This window comes from Vidua chalybeata, chromosome 2, assembly GCF_026979565.1.
Source record: "Vidua chalybeata isolate OUT-0048 chromosome 2, bVidCha1 merged haplotype, whole genome shotgun sequence".
Classification (NCBI taxonomy): domain Eukaryota; kingdom Metazoa; phylum Chordata; class Aves; order Passeriformes; family Viduidae; genus Vidua; species Vidua chalybeata.
In genome coordinates, this window is record NC_071531.1 from 75563422 (window position 1) to 75577549 (window position 14128).

At 41.0% G+C, this 14128-nt stretch overlaps 1 protein-coding gene across 1 annotated transcript; it reads left to right on the forward strand.

Annotated features, from left to right (window-relative positions):
• The first annotated feature begins 886 nt into the window (after positions 1–886).
• Positions 887–13270, forward strand: AQP11 (aquaporin 11). Its single transcript, XM_053934451.1, has 4 exons — positions 887–1239; positions 1341–1985; positions 6086–6202; positions 11891–13270. The coding sequence occupies exons 2-4, from the start codon at positions 1391–1393 to the stop codon at positions 11941–11943; spliced, it is 765 nt and encodes a 254-aa protein (XP_053790426.1). The 5' UTR covers positions 887–1239; positions 1341–1390; the 3' UTR covers positions 11944–13270.
• Positions 13271–14128: the final 858 nt, after the last annotated feature.

The window sequence follows — 14128 nt, forward strand, 5'->3', positions numbered from 1 at the left end:
CTCAGTAACTGTGCTGAATCAGCTCCAGCTGGGTAAAATGTAATTCTGGCAGGGCGAGATCCTCACCACCAGCTCACAAAAAAAAGATACACACTCAGCATGCAGACTAATTAGCATGAGAAGTGAATCATTAACCAATAGAAGATAGAGTACTAATAAATAAGAGAACTATGCAGCTTGTAGTCGGTGAACAAATCTTATGAGGAGTGGCTGAAGGCGTTGGAGGTGCTTAGTCTGGAAACGAGGAGGTTCGGGGGGGGGGGGGGGGGGGGCTTATCTCTCTATAGCTCCCTGAAAGAAGACTGTAGCCAGGTGGGGGTCGGTCTCTTCTTCCAGGTAACAAGTGAGAGGATGAGAGGGCATAGCTGTGTCAAGGGAAGTTTAGGCTGGACATTAGGAAGAATTTCTTCACAGAAGGGGTAATTAGACATTGGAATGCCCAGGGAGGTGGTGGAGTCACCGTTCCTGGAGGTGTTTAAGGAAAGACTGGATGTGGCACTCAGTGCCATGGTCTATTGACATGGGGGTGTTCAGTCACAGGCTGGAATTCATGTCATGTTAGAGGTCTTTTCTAGCCTAATTGTTTCTGTGATTCTGTAATTCCCGTGTGTGCTACAATGTGTAAATAGTAAAAAAAAGTTCTGATAGTTGGCGTTCTCCTTTTGCTGACCACCGTCGAGCACGCAGGCTTGCGCAACTCTAAATAAATAACCAATGTTTCTCTCTCGAGCTCGCTACAAACCGCGGGGCGAGGGATGATCCCCGCGGACAGCCGGGGCCGTGTCCGCCGGCGCCGGCCCCGCCGAGCTGCCCCTGCCCGCCCGGCCGCTCCCTCAGCGCCCCGCGCGCCCCGCCCGCATGCGCGGTGCGCAGCGCCCGCCGGAGGGGGCGGCGCGGCCGAGCCCGTGCCCGGCTCCGCGCTGGGGCTGGAGCCGCTCCCGCGGCCACGGACACACCGCAACGCCGATCCCGCCGGGGAAAGCGGCTCCCCTCCCGTTCCCCCGCGGCCGGGAGCCGAGGCCCTCCCTCCGCTCCCTGCCCTCCGGCAGGCTGAGGGGGCAAGGGAGCCCGGTCCGTCCCGCGGCGGAGGGGCTGAGGAGGCAGCAGAGCCCCCTTGCCCCCGTTCCCCTGCCGTGCTTTTCCACCGCTGGGAAAGAGCTTCCCTGTCCTAACCCGTGCCCTGGCAGGAAGCGGGATCCCCCTGCCCTCACCCCTGCCCTTTGCTCCGCCGAGCGGAGGGTGAGTCAGGCTCCTGGCAGGTGCCAACAGAAGCTGGTTCCTACTTCCAAGGGAAAGCGGGGGCATTTTCCCTCCCTCTACTGCTTGCTTTCTCCCCGCAGGTGGTGGGGCTGGACCTTCCGCGAGCCCTCGGGCCTGTGAAGCTCCGGGCATGGCTGTCGGTGGGGTCGGGAGCTCCCTGCTGCTGATGTCCGGCGTCGTGGTGACCGTGGGGCTGTGCCGAAGGCTGGCTCGGCGCCGGCTGCGCTCCCGCCCGCTCCTCTTCGCTTTCCTTGTGGAGATGTTCAGCACCTTCCAGATTTGCGCCTGCACGAACGAGCTCAGCCTGCTCGGCAACGTGGAGCCGAAGCCGCACACCGCCCTCACCCTCACCTACGGCTTCACCGTCCTGCACGGCCTGACCCTCGCCGGCAGCACATGCAATCCCTGCGGGACCCTGCAGCCCATGTGGGGCGGCGGGACGTCGCTCAGGATGGGGGGACTCAAGATCGCCGCTCAGTTCATGGCTGCAGTGCTCGCCAGAGTGTTCATGCACTTTATCTGGAGTCTGGAGATGGCAGAGCCACATCTTGGAGCACTCTCACAGGGCTGCAGCAGCCCCATGCAGACTACAGAGATGCAGGCGTTCTGCATAGAACTGCTCTTTTCTGTCGTTTTCCAGCTGGCCGTCCTGCAAGCCGAAAGTGTTAATCCCAAATACAGAGTCCATTTAATTGCTCTTCTCATCACCATGCTCGTGTATGCAGGTTAGTCTTTTTACTTTTTCTTCTTCTGTTCCTGCAATAAACTTGTAACGGAAGGGGTTCTTACTGTTTTCTTAGAAGTGTTAAGACGCAAAATGCTTTTTCTTAAATTACACTTTCCTTGATGATTTCTTTTTGTATCGTCCTACATATGCAAAGTTCATTTGGCATTTATATAAAGTTTGCCTGGTTGCATTCCAGGCAGGTATGGGGTTAAGAATGAAATGAGTTATGCAGTTAAAGTGATGTCAGGTCTGCAAGTACATGTGGTTAAGTGTTAAAATATCTCAGTGAAGGATTGTTTCATAATCCAACTATTTATACAGCATGAGAGAGATTTCATACTATGTGCTCTGATTACTAAGTGACATTGGGAGAGCACCGCTGGCTGCATCAGGAGAAAGTGCTGATTGTGCAAGAGCAGGGTACAGACTGGTAGGTAATATGGAAGCTCTGCATTTAAATATTGCATAATTTGTATCAATGCAGTTTATTTAACTACTTCCTTAAATCAGAAGCAGGAATGGTTATTTGTGGAATGCATACAGAAATAATACCTCATGAGACCAAATGCAAAAAGAAGAGGAAAAAAATAGGTGCATGTTTTATTAGAGCCTCCCTTGTCTGTAATGCCATGTGTGTCCATATCCCTGCCTTTCACTACCTGATTGTCACCTCATGCTTCCCAGAGCTGAGATGCTGTCACCTGTGCATCCCCTCTGGGCCAATGGGAAGGGAGAGGTGAGGGGAGCTGGTCTGAACTCTTTTCTTCTGACTGTTGATGTTCCCTCCTGTCCCCACCGAAGTGACAAGAGTTGTTAGGTCACTTGAGGACTACCCTGCTGGGAGTCCTACTCCTACTAGCAAGGAGATTGTGTAGCTTGGAGAAGTGAAAGAGACAATTACAGAACTCTTGCTACTGCCCCCACCACAGAAAAAGTCATCTAGGGAATTACCAAATCCCTTTGAAAGAGGGGGAGATCACTTCTCTTACCTGCAAACATCCAGGATTTCATTGATGCCTTGTCCTAAAGGCTTAGCTGTATTACTGCTATTTAACATAATAGCATCCAGAACAGTGTACAGTCACATTTTCAGATGTAGTAATGTAAAAATCTTTACTCATTATCTTTAGCTGAAATTAGCTAATACCTAAAAGATAAAAGTCGCTGGGGAGTTTTGAGAATTAACTTAGCAATTTGAACTACTTTCTAAAAGCAGAAGCAAGGTGTCAGTGCATTTGAGGACATTAAATGTATTTCTGAGTTGCTTGGTGGAAGTGTAGCCAAATATCCTCCTCCCTCTTCTACAAGCGTAGAAATCTGGATTCTTGATTCCTAACATTCTTCTCCAGCTTAGCAAACAGTCATATAAAATAACACGTGTCACACAGCCTTTCTTTTAGCTAATTCATACAAAGAATTCACTCCCAGTGTCATTGGACAGCTTCCTATCTTTCCTACCAGGAGAAGGCTAAGTATTCCACATGAAGGCTGAATGTATCAAGTGCCCTTCTGTGCCATAAACTTGGACTTATTGGGACTCCTCAGTGCAATCGATCTGCATGCATTTCGAGGAAACCTCAGGCATCCTTTGCATCGTGTGCACAACACCCTGTGCTACCTGGTCATGTTTCTTTGCATTTCTTTTTAACTACAGTCTACTTATCTACTATAAAAAGATACGGCTTTTCAGATCCTGTCATGGCTGGGGCAGTAACGAGGAGCCTAGTAAAGTGGCCATGGACGATGCCTGCTGCACACACCCCGTATATCCTGTGGATGTCACGGCAGAGCCCTAGCCATGTCTGTCCCACCTCTGCTGCTTACACGCAGTAGGGAGAGTCACTTACAAATCAGGTGTCACAAACAGTGGCCTCCAGCAGGGTGGGTTCTCATCTGCAGGCTATGAAGACAGACAGATGCATAATTTAGCTGTACTGGATCTTTCTCAGGAAATCTGCACCTGTTGACAGGTCTGCCATGCACCATACTCCAACAAATAACATCGGGTTATATTGTTGTTTCAAAATGACAAGCTGTTACTTTAGTTTTTCTTATACTTTATAATATTTAAAAAATTAGGATTTTTTTTTTTACATTTAGTCCTAAACAAACCAAATTTTTATAGTAGTACATACCGTACACAGAAGCTCCAATACTGCTACACTCTTTTTTCTACTAAATACAGACAAAAAAAAGAAAATTATGTCTTTACATATTACCCTTAATAATGATTCATTAGCTAAGGATGCAGACCATATACAGGATAGTAAAGAATATTTTTGTGTAATTTCTTTGGGAAAGTACGTATTTAGAGGTTAAAAACCCCATCTTTTGAGGGCTTTTTCATTTACAGGCAGCATTACAGTTAGGTCAGAATCATATGAAATTGGTTATTTTTCTGAACCTAATGCATCATGGTACAAAATGACATACATATTTTTAATTCTGAGTTTCTTCCTAATTTTGGTCTTTAATAAAGGCAAAAAGGTAAAATTACTTTCTCATGCACTGTGTGGCATTACTTCCCCTTTTAAAGTTTTTATGCACCACACCATCAAAGAGATTACACTTCTTCTGCCATAAAATAATTTGTCTTTTCTGGTACACAGACTGAGGTACTAAGTGAATAATTTTAAGTAAGATTATAGTGGTGCCCCAGGTCTATGGTTGATATTCCAGTAGTTATTAGTAATGAATATTGAAGAAATACAGCAGCTAAGACTGTCTAATGCTTAATGTTCATCAGCTGCATCCTGAGAGTGAAATTCTGCTTTCAACTGTATGTTTGTGGACATAACAGCAGAAGCAGTGGAGTCATAAACAGATTAAAGCAAAGTAAATTATTGTAGCTGAGCTTCCTGGCAACCATGGACATTGCTAATATGTCAGTGTGCAGAAAAACAGACTGTAAATCTGACTTGTTCTTGAGAACAAGTGTAAAACCACAGTAAACTGAGTAAAGATTAAAATTTTCCTGAACTGTATTAATAGTAAAAAAGTAATAAGAGAAGGTAATAATAATAGAAAGAGAAGATAATAATAATAGAAAGAGAAATACAGAAGAAAAGAATGACGAAGACCTTACTAAAACTTTGGATAAATGATTGCACAGTCATAGCAAATGAGGATTACAGCAGCAGCGTATTTGTACAAAGGGTAAATTCAAAGCTCATACAAGCTTATTTGAGGAGAAGTCAAGAATAAACTGTAAGGAATTATACAGATGCAATTATAGAATATTTTATGGTAGTAGGTTAACAGATAAAACAGGTATGGGGTGGTTAGTAGCTAACAGTACAGGAATACAGGTAATTAAGCTATGAGTAATGCTTTTTCTGCAGAATTGCAGTGAGAGGAACAACGTATGTCAGAATTAAACACGCGTAGCTCCAGGTTCGTCTGCAGTGTAATTACAGTTTAGTCCCCAGTGTAATGTGTTTGGATCTTGTTATTTAGAAAATGTTTAGGCAACTTCATTTACATCTGAAATCAGAGGCAAGGAAAGATGCTTGGCTTCCTTCTGCAAGAGAGTGGAGTGGCACTTGCTTCTGTTTTCTTTGAACAACATACAGAATTTTCCCACAGTTCATATACCATCTGAAAATCCTAAAATTCTGTACATTGATATAATAATACTGGTATTCTTATAAGAAAGTACAGAGGTCAGCTTAGCAAGAACACTACTTGACAGTTTTTTCTTTTATCTGGCATATGTGTTTCATGTGACGCAAGGCTATAATGTAATGGCTTATGTAATTTCTGTCTCCTCTAAAATCATTATACGGAATTAGCTTCTAGTTTTATCAATAGAAACATTCAGCATTAGCCAGACCTGTCTCTTTAATGATTATTTGCTAGAAAGAGATAAAGGAAGTTATAGCTTACCCTTCACATGTTTTAAAGCCTTTGACAAAACAGTTAAACTGTTTACTGAGTCATCCAGAAGTCATCAATTTCAGAAGAGTTTTACCTCTTCAAACTGTTTCTGTTAATTCATTTTATTGCAGGGTGTAGATTTCTTGTAGTATGGTGCATTTGAATTTAAAGTAAATATTTTAAAAGATGGTTTGATTTCATGATGTTTACCTCTTATTGCAGGTGGAAATCTCACAGGAGCAATATTTAACCCAGCACTGGCTTTTTCATTACATGCAGATTGTTTCTATGACAAATTTTTGAGTTACTCACTAGTATATTGGCTAGCACCATGCTTAGGTAAGTTCTTAATACTTTATGTGTTTGAGAAAGTGTTATTTAGTACATGGTTTATAAATCAAGAATTAAGTGTACTTTATTTGAGAGTGTTTGACTTTTTCCATTAAATAAATCCAGAAAATAGTAAATTATAATGTATGTGTTGAAAGCATTCAGAATTGTGGTTTTGTTTTGCAAATGCAGGCTGTGTATTTTTTGCCTTTTTTAATGATCCATGTAGAATGTCTGCAGCACTGTTTAGTGAATTATAGAATTATTTGGATTGGGAAGGACCTTTAAAGATCACGTGGTCCTTACTTGAAATTAAGTATCAGCCTGATTAACTTCAAAAAGAGAAACATACTGGTTACCACACAGTGTCTGTCTTGTTTTATGACAGTTTACAAAGACATGGGGATGATAAATTAAAAAAAAAACCCTACTCACAGGTGTTGGGACAAGTGCCTTAAATACGCTTTCTCAATTACCACTTTTAAATCTTTTATCCCCATAGTGTCTAAACTTTGCCGTTCTCATTCTGTGTTTTTCCCCTAGTCACTGTTGGACAGTCTGCTCTTGGTTTAAGAATAAGAAGCATTAGCAACTAGGTTTTTCCTAACTTACGGTTTTAATTTGGAAGCTATTGATTTTGACTTCTAGCTGTGTGCAGATGAAAATACTCCATGTGATACTTCATGCTGTTGTTTGTTTACAGTTGGTCCCTACAGATCTTGAGCTTTCTGCTTAGGGTATATAAGGAAGCAGTCTACTAATCCCAAGTTCTTTCATGACTGTTAATCCTATTAGAAGGTACAACAGTGATGAAGGCAGAACAGGATGTAAAATATACACAGGAAACACTGGAAAGGGATCCTGTTATGACCAAAAACTTCCTTTTCTTGAGTTCATGTCTGTGCATGTTCTACTTGCCTTGACTCTCAGTCAGCCAAAACCAAAGATGAAAGTTTAAACCTAGCTAAAATTCACTTTAATATAATCTTGTTGAATTAGATCTCTAAACAGGATGACTGAACAATACAGTAAGCTTGATAATTGTTCATTGAGTAATTAATGAAATGTCATAGGCAAAGCTGATCATCATTGCTTGGGTCCTGACAGACCACATAATATTTCTCACAATTCAGCTTTAGCTTTCATTAACTGATTTCAACCTCATAACCATTTAAAGATTTCCCAGGTTGTAAGTATATGAGATTTAATCTTTTGGCAAGTGATTTAAAGAAACAGGAGGCATTCTGAAACCCCATGTTCTACTTACATGCCATGATGTGTCCTGCAGAATAGCTTTGCAGCAAACCTCAGGTGATTTTTGATGTAAGAAAATCAACGGTTGTTAACCAAAATGTACCCTCGACTTGAGGAACTTAGAATATGGTTATGGAGCAATGTTACCTTTCTAGGAAAATTCATAAACAGTGGTTTGTCATTAGTTAACATCTAGAATATACACACAAAATACATTGAATGCTGTCTCTTGATTTATGAGGGAAAGGAACTCCTCCAGACTGAGCAGCTGTAAAGATGTGAGTACTCAGGACACATCACTTCTTGCACAGGGTCACTAGTGTAGCCAACATTTAGTGACAGATCTCAGGTCTGTGGATCACCTGAAGGACTGTGTAATCTATTGGTGGTAATATATCTCATTACAGAGTGAGGATGTTTCATGGATACATTTAAGAGACCTTATAAATCAAGAGTTCAAAACAAATGTAGTGTCTGAGGTACAAGTAGGAGATTGCTGTATTTGAATACTGAATTGATGAATACAAGAGTGCAAATCTACAAATTTTAACATGAAGTGATTTTTTTCTGACACTTTTTGAAAATAAGAAAATAATAAGAATATAATGTTTTCTTTCATGATTGGAGAAAATGATGAGGCATCTAGGAAAATGACCTGTTATTATGATAAATTCTTGTAGAAAGACCCTCTAAACAGAATCATGAAAGTAGGTGATGAGGGAAGGGATATTTTAAATTGTAAAAATTACTTTCAGAATCCATTTGTCGGCAGAAATGCTGTTTCAGACTTCCTAGAAACTGGCAGAGTCACAATGATATGCTGATCTGATGTCTTACTTCTTCCAGCATCAGCCTCTCAGATGGTTAAATTAGTTTGTTCTTACTTTTGGAAATTCTTTCAGAAGGGTTTTTTTATGTCTTGCTATAGTAACTACCTCACAGTAGAACCATGGACTAACAGATCATGAAACTGAAAATTGCCAGTGGAAAGTGCAATATATTCTCATTTATGGCTGTGGCAAAAATCCATGAGGGCAAGGATATGGAGAGCATTCAGAATACAACTGAATCCTGATCTGGCTGTAAGCAAAGGACACTTGGAAGAAGAGGAAGATTGATTATCACTTTCACAAGACAAGGATGAAATTGAAGTTTTCTTTTAGGATAAAAAAATCTACTGGTGGCTTATGATCTTTCAGGCAGTTAATCTTGAAACTGTAGTTAATTACTTGTTTTTCAAAATGGCTTCACTGATGTTCTGATGAAGGCGATTCTCCAGCAGCATTAAACTCTGGATTCCTGCAATAAACATAGATGCCAGCAAATGTTAATAACTTAACACAGGCAGGCCTAAGTTCTGTACTGTGAACACAGACTAAGTACCAGTGGAACAAAGATGGTTTCTGTTTTACTGCCAAAGGAATTAATGTTAGTTGTCCAGGCATGATTATACCATCAGTAATGATGGGGACTGAGCTAATGCTGCTCTTTCAGTACCAAGGAGATGGCAGCTATGAATGGAAGAGCTGGTGACAAGACGGTTATGAGGTCAATAAAATGAAATGCTCTTTCCTGGACAGGTGCCAGCTTAGCATATCATAGAATTGTATTGTTGAGTGAGGGCATTAAAGACCATCCAGTTCACTTAGCAGTAGATGTAAATGGAGGAGGTAAGCAAGGGAGAAGGCAGTAGGTGAGACTTTGACCTTTCTGCTCAGAGGAGAGGCTGCCAGCAAGTTCAGAACACTTAAGCAAAGAAACAAGAATTCCAAGTCTGTGTCTAGTGAAGTGTTCAGTATCTCAGGAAGTTGGAAGCAGAGGAGGGTTTTCAACAAACAACTGGGAAACAAACTACTCCTATTCCCAGATCCTGGTTCTCATAGGGGTTTTCAGCTCCACAGACATCATCTGACATAGCAAAAACTGTTACGCAATGAGTGGATGCAATCCATTAAGTTCCTAGAAACTGTCAGTAATTATGTCTAATTCAAATCCTAATGGGCCAGTGAGTGCTAACGCTGAACTTGACCTGCCTACAGACAAGAATGGGTCCTGAATGTGGCCACTTGGGTTGTAGTTCTCAACAGTTCAGGGTGCAGAGGAAGACTGGGAAGGTAAATAGCAGAGCTGTCCAGACTTTGGACTTCAAAATTCTGCTTATTTAGGGAATTGCTAAGTCAGTAGTAATTCCCTTGGAAACTGCTATAAATGGGAAAAGGTGATTTTTAGAAAAAGCTCATGAGAGCTCAGTAATAGATTTAGATGTGCAGAAGGAATCTGTCACATAGTGTTAGACTGGGAATTTGTACAAAAAGCCTTTCCCTGCTGGCTAGACAAAGAGCTTCCCTACAACAAAGGAGAACATGTAAGAAGCTGAAACAGGAAAAGGCAGCAAAGGAGTAGTATAAGAGCTTTGCACAGGTACTTGGAAACAAAGACAGGAAGGTTAGAGCTCAACTGGAACTAAGAGAAGGAACATGCAGAGTTACAAATATACTAATCACAAAAAAAGTCCAGAGAAAATGCAGATCCATCGGTGGATGGGGAGACAACCTAGTGTGAGGGGTGGCATGGAAAAGGCTGAGGTATCACTCAGTCTTCCCAAGTAAAATTTGCTCCCAAACCTCTATGTAAATCAGTAAGGTTTTGGAAAGGAAGCAATAAATAGGGAACAGTAAATAGGAACAACATGTGTGATTGTGAATCCATTGACTCTAGTGGGATTTACCAAGAAATTAAGGTAGAGGTGGCCAGTGTTGGAATTGTCCTTAATTTATGAGAAATTACAGCAGTTGGAGGAGGTTCCTGCCAATGGGAAATGTGCTAATAGTACATCTGCTTTTAAGAAGGAGGAGAGGGAAGCCAGGGAACTACAAGCTAGTTGGTCTCACTTCAGCCAGTGGGAAGATGGTGGATTATTTAGTCTTGGAATCCATTTCCAACCATGTAGACAACACGAACACAGGAACAGTCAGCACAGACTTAGTGAGGGCAATCCATGCTTGACCAGCTTGGCGGCCTTCTGTGATGAATGCATTGGGAATAACAAAGGAGCAGGGATGAAGTGTACCTTCACTTCAGGAAGGTTTTTGAGACCACCTCCCACAGAGTTCTTGGTTCAAAGTGGGGTTACACAAAAAGACTGTTTGATGGAATAAAGGTTGGCTAAACCACTGACCTCAAACTGTCACAATCAATGGGCTGACATGTGGCTGGTGGCCAATATCATACAGAGTATGGTGGTGTATTATTGCCTCCTTCTAGTCAGTGCCTGTGAGGTGACATCTGGAACATGGGTGATTTGGAGTCCCCCAGTTCAAAAGCAATGTGTCAAAAAACAGGATCCAGGCAGTGGAGGACCACAGAGACAATGAAGGGCTTAGAGTACCTGATCTAAGGGGGCAGGCTGAGGGAACCGGACTTGTTTAGACTGCAAAAATAAGATAAAAGCATGTTTTAAGGACAGTCAAGCATTATTTCAAGAGTAGTTACAAGGATAACAGAGATTACCCATTCTGTTTGGCAACAAGTAACAGCAAGGCCACAGATTGGGGCACGGGAAGTTCAGCTTACACTCCAGGCAAACATTCAGAAGGAAGGGTGCAGCAGCACTGAAATTAGTTTCCTGGAGAAATGCTACAGTCTCCAGCATGGAGATTTTTGGGACTCAGCCAGGGAAAGTCTCACTGACCCATCCAGCATAAGCAAAGTCCTGCACTAAGTGGCAGACTGGACTAAACAGAATCCCTTTTAATAAGCTTTTTTTTTGTGATCTGAGAAGTTTCATAAATACAAGCTTATGTGTGGGGAACACCCTCAAGCAGGATCCTCTTCATCTCTGAAAGAATGAACTGATTTTTTTTTAACTGCAGGAAATAAACTATCTGGATGCCCTTCAGACTCAGTGATCCTTATGGGTCCCTTCCAACTTGAGATAGAAGTTTCTTTATGAGAATTGTACACTATATCTAACTACCATTTTTTTAGCTTCAGAATAAACCCTTAATCAGAATGATCTTCAAAAAAAAACCACCCACTATCCCACAGCCACTTGGCAGCACCTAAAAATGATGTGGTTAGCAAAACAGGCACAGCTAACAAACTCGGGTGAGGGATGGAAGTTAAGCTGCTGGTTCAGTCATTTATGCATCCAGCCACAAAGCAAGCAGCCCTGATCAGGAACAGGAAGGTGTTGGATTCACCCAGACAAACTCTCTGCCTTTGGCTTGGCTTACACAGATCAAAGAATTAACTGCACTAGGAAAAACAAGATTATCTCACAGGGTGCACTTGCACGGCCTGTTGAAGCTTCCTTTCCAAAAGGTACTGCTGTATTGTGTTAGAGACTCAAATACTTGAATGTAATGTTTATTTTCCATACCAGTACTGTGTCCTTCTCAAACTCATTTAAATAAAGGTCCTTTCTGTAACTTCTCATTTCAGGTACAATACTCGTGGCTTTTATGTGGGATGAAATCTTTCCTCGGAAATCTTGAGACCTCAAATCCAGAAATCTGGGAGCACATTAAAAAATATTTTCAACATCTGCAGACATAAAGCTTTCAGAGAACTGTTGACAGACTTCTGTGCCATCTTTATGCTGTATTTTCAGATTTCATGTTTGAAATATTTGACTTACCATTTTGTATTCAAATAATTATTTTGTAAATGTGATTGGGATTTTGGGAATATCTCCCACCATTTTTAGTTAAGCCATATGAATGTGAAGGACTGTTAAAACACAAATTTGTCACTTTAGCCATAAGTGCCATTTGCTGACCTTTACTAGCATGCAAAACTCATTTTAGAGAAATATCCCGTCCTTTCAAGGTTTGATTTTATTGGATTTCTTCCCATTGAAGGCACTTGCAAAAAGGAAGCTGAAGATTTCTTATACTGACATTACCATATTCCTACTTGCCATATACCTACCTCTGAGAGGAAGAAAGGCTACACTACTCCCTAGAAAAGTCTCCACAGCTCTGTTCTAGAGGCACCCTACACCAAAATTAAAAGCCTGTATGACCAAGATTCTTTTAATAATGATAATTTTAATACCTGAGTGCAGGTAAGTAATCCCTCACTTCCTTCCAGGAAGGCTCTGTCACATCCTGTCCCATTGGAGACTGTTGAATGTTTACCTTGGTTGGAAAAGCAGTAATAAAATACCATAACATTCTGTAGACACACACATCAAATGGTATTTTAGGCAAAAACCCTCGACTTTTTATCAGCAATTACTGCTGCCTCTTCACATAGACCACGGTATATAGGGATGAATCATGCAGTAATCAATTTGTCCTTGATTTTATGTAGCTATTACCAACTTCTTTAAAAAACAAATGAATCTGCAATACAGGAGAATAAATAACAGAGATAAAAACCTACAGGAAAGCTACACACACAAGCATGCCCTTTATAACCTCAGCTGAGGCAAACACCACTGATGGGTACTACCCTCTGAAGTTCTGTTTCTAGCCCGAGGTTTCTTCTTCTGGCTGCAGCTTAATTTTTAAACATGCCAAAATGTATTTCTGAAATTTAAGAGTAAATTCAGTTTTTCTTTTTATGGTTACTTGGTTTGAAAGGAGAGATGGTTAACAAATTCTACAAAGATCTCAGTATCATGTCCCTCACCTCATCATCCAAGTCACCCTACAAACCATATTTTAAGAGAAAAGGAATCAGATGGGGGGGTTCTCACAGTAAACTGATGAAGTCTTTAACAGCTACTATTGTTAGCTATCTTTTTTGGAAGAGTTTGGGAAGTAAATATTTCCATGTAATTTCTTCCTTGTTGCAATAAAATCTTTTCTCATTTTATTTTTCCAAGGTATCTGTATGATTATATTGCAAAATTAAATCAATTATATTAACATGCTTTACATACAAGAGTCCTATCCATGACCCTGTATTCAGTTATTAATAATAAAAAAATTAGCCTGCTAATATGCTGAAGAGAACTGGAACAGCTAGGTTATCATTCAGCAGTTCTTCAACTGTAGTGCTAATACATCTACCAAAGGAAAACTGGCCTTGTTAAAACTCTCCATAGCAAGGACCATACACCAGCACACTGACCCTGAAAATATGTGATCCTCTGAAAAAATACATATTTTTATACCTTGTTCTGCTTCTAAAACAGATCCTTTTGGGGGTTTCTACCTTCCCTTTCTTCCTTTACTGCTTTTTTATCTCTTTTACCTCCTTTTAAAGTGATCCATACCTAATAAATTTTTCCCCCCACTTTATCAGATCATTTCTTATGGAAACAAGTCTTTCAAAATCTACATGATTTGATGTCTCCTCTGAAGCCATGGAGCCCACAGGATAAAGGTCTCAAAAATAAACCTCAGAGCATAAAAACAGGTAAGAGAAAAGATATACAAGCCTACAGGCAGCCAAGACTTGTTAGATTAGAGGCCCTACTTCCACATTGTTTTTGATGGCCTGCAAGAGCAAAGTCCATAAAGTGAAGAAGTCAAATCAGATCTGACTTCTCCATGTCTGCCTTGTTTATTTTGGCACAACATACAGTTTAAAAGAAATTGGTACAAATCTAGGTTATTAAGAAGTAGTTGATGTCTTTACAGGCACTAGAATATAATATTCTTTTAAATCACTAGGAATTAGACAAGCCTTAAATTGAATAAATTAATGCAAAACAAAAGAAAAACAACA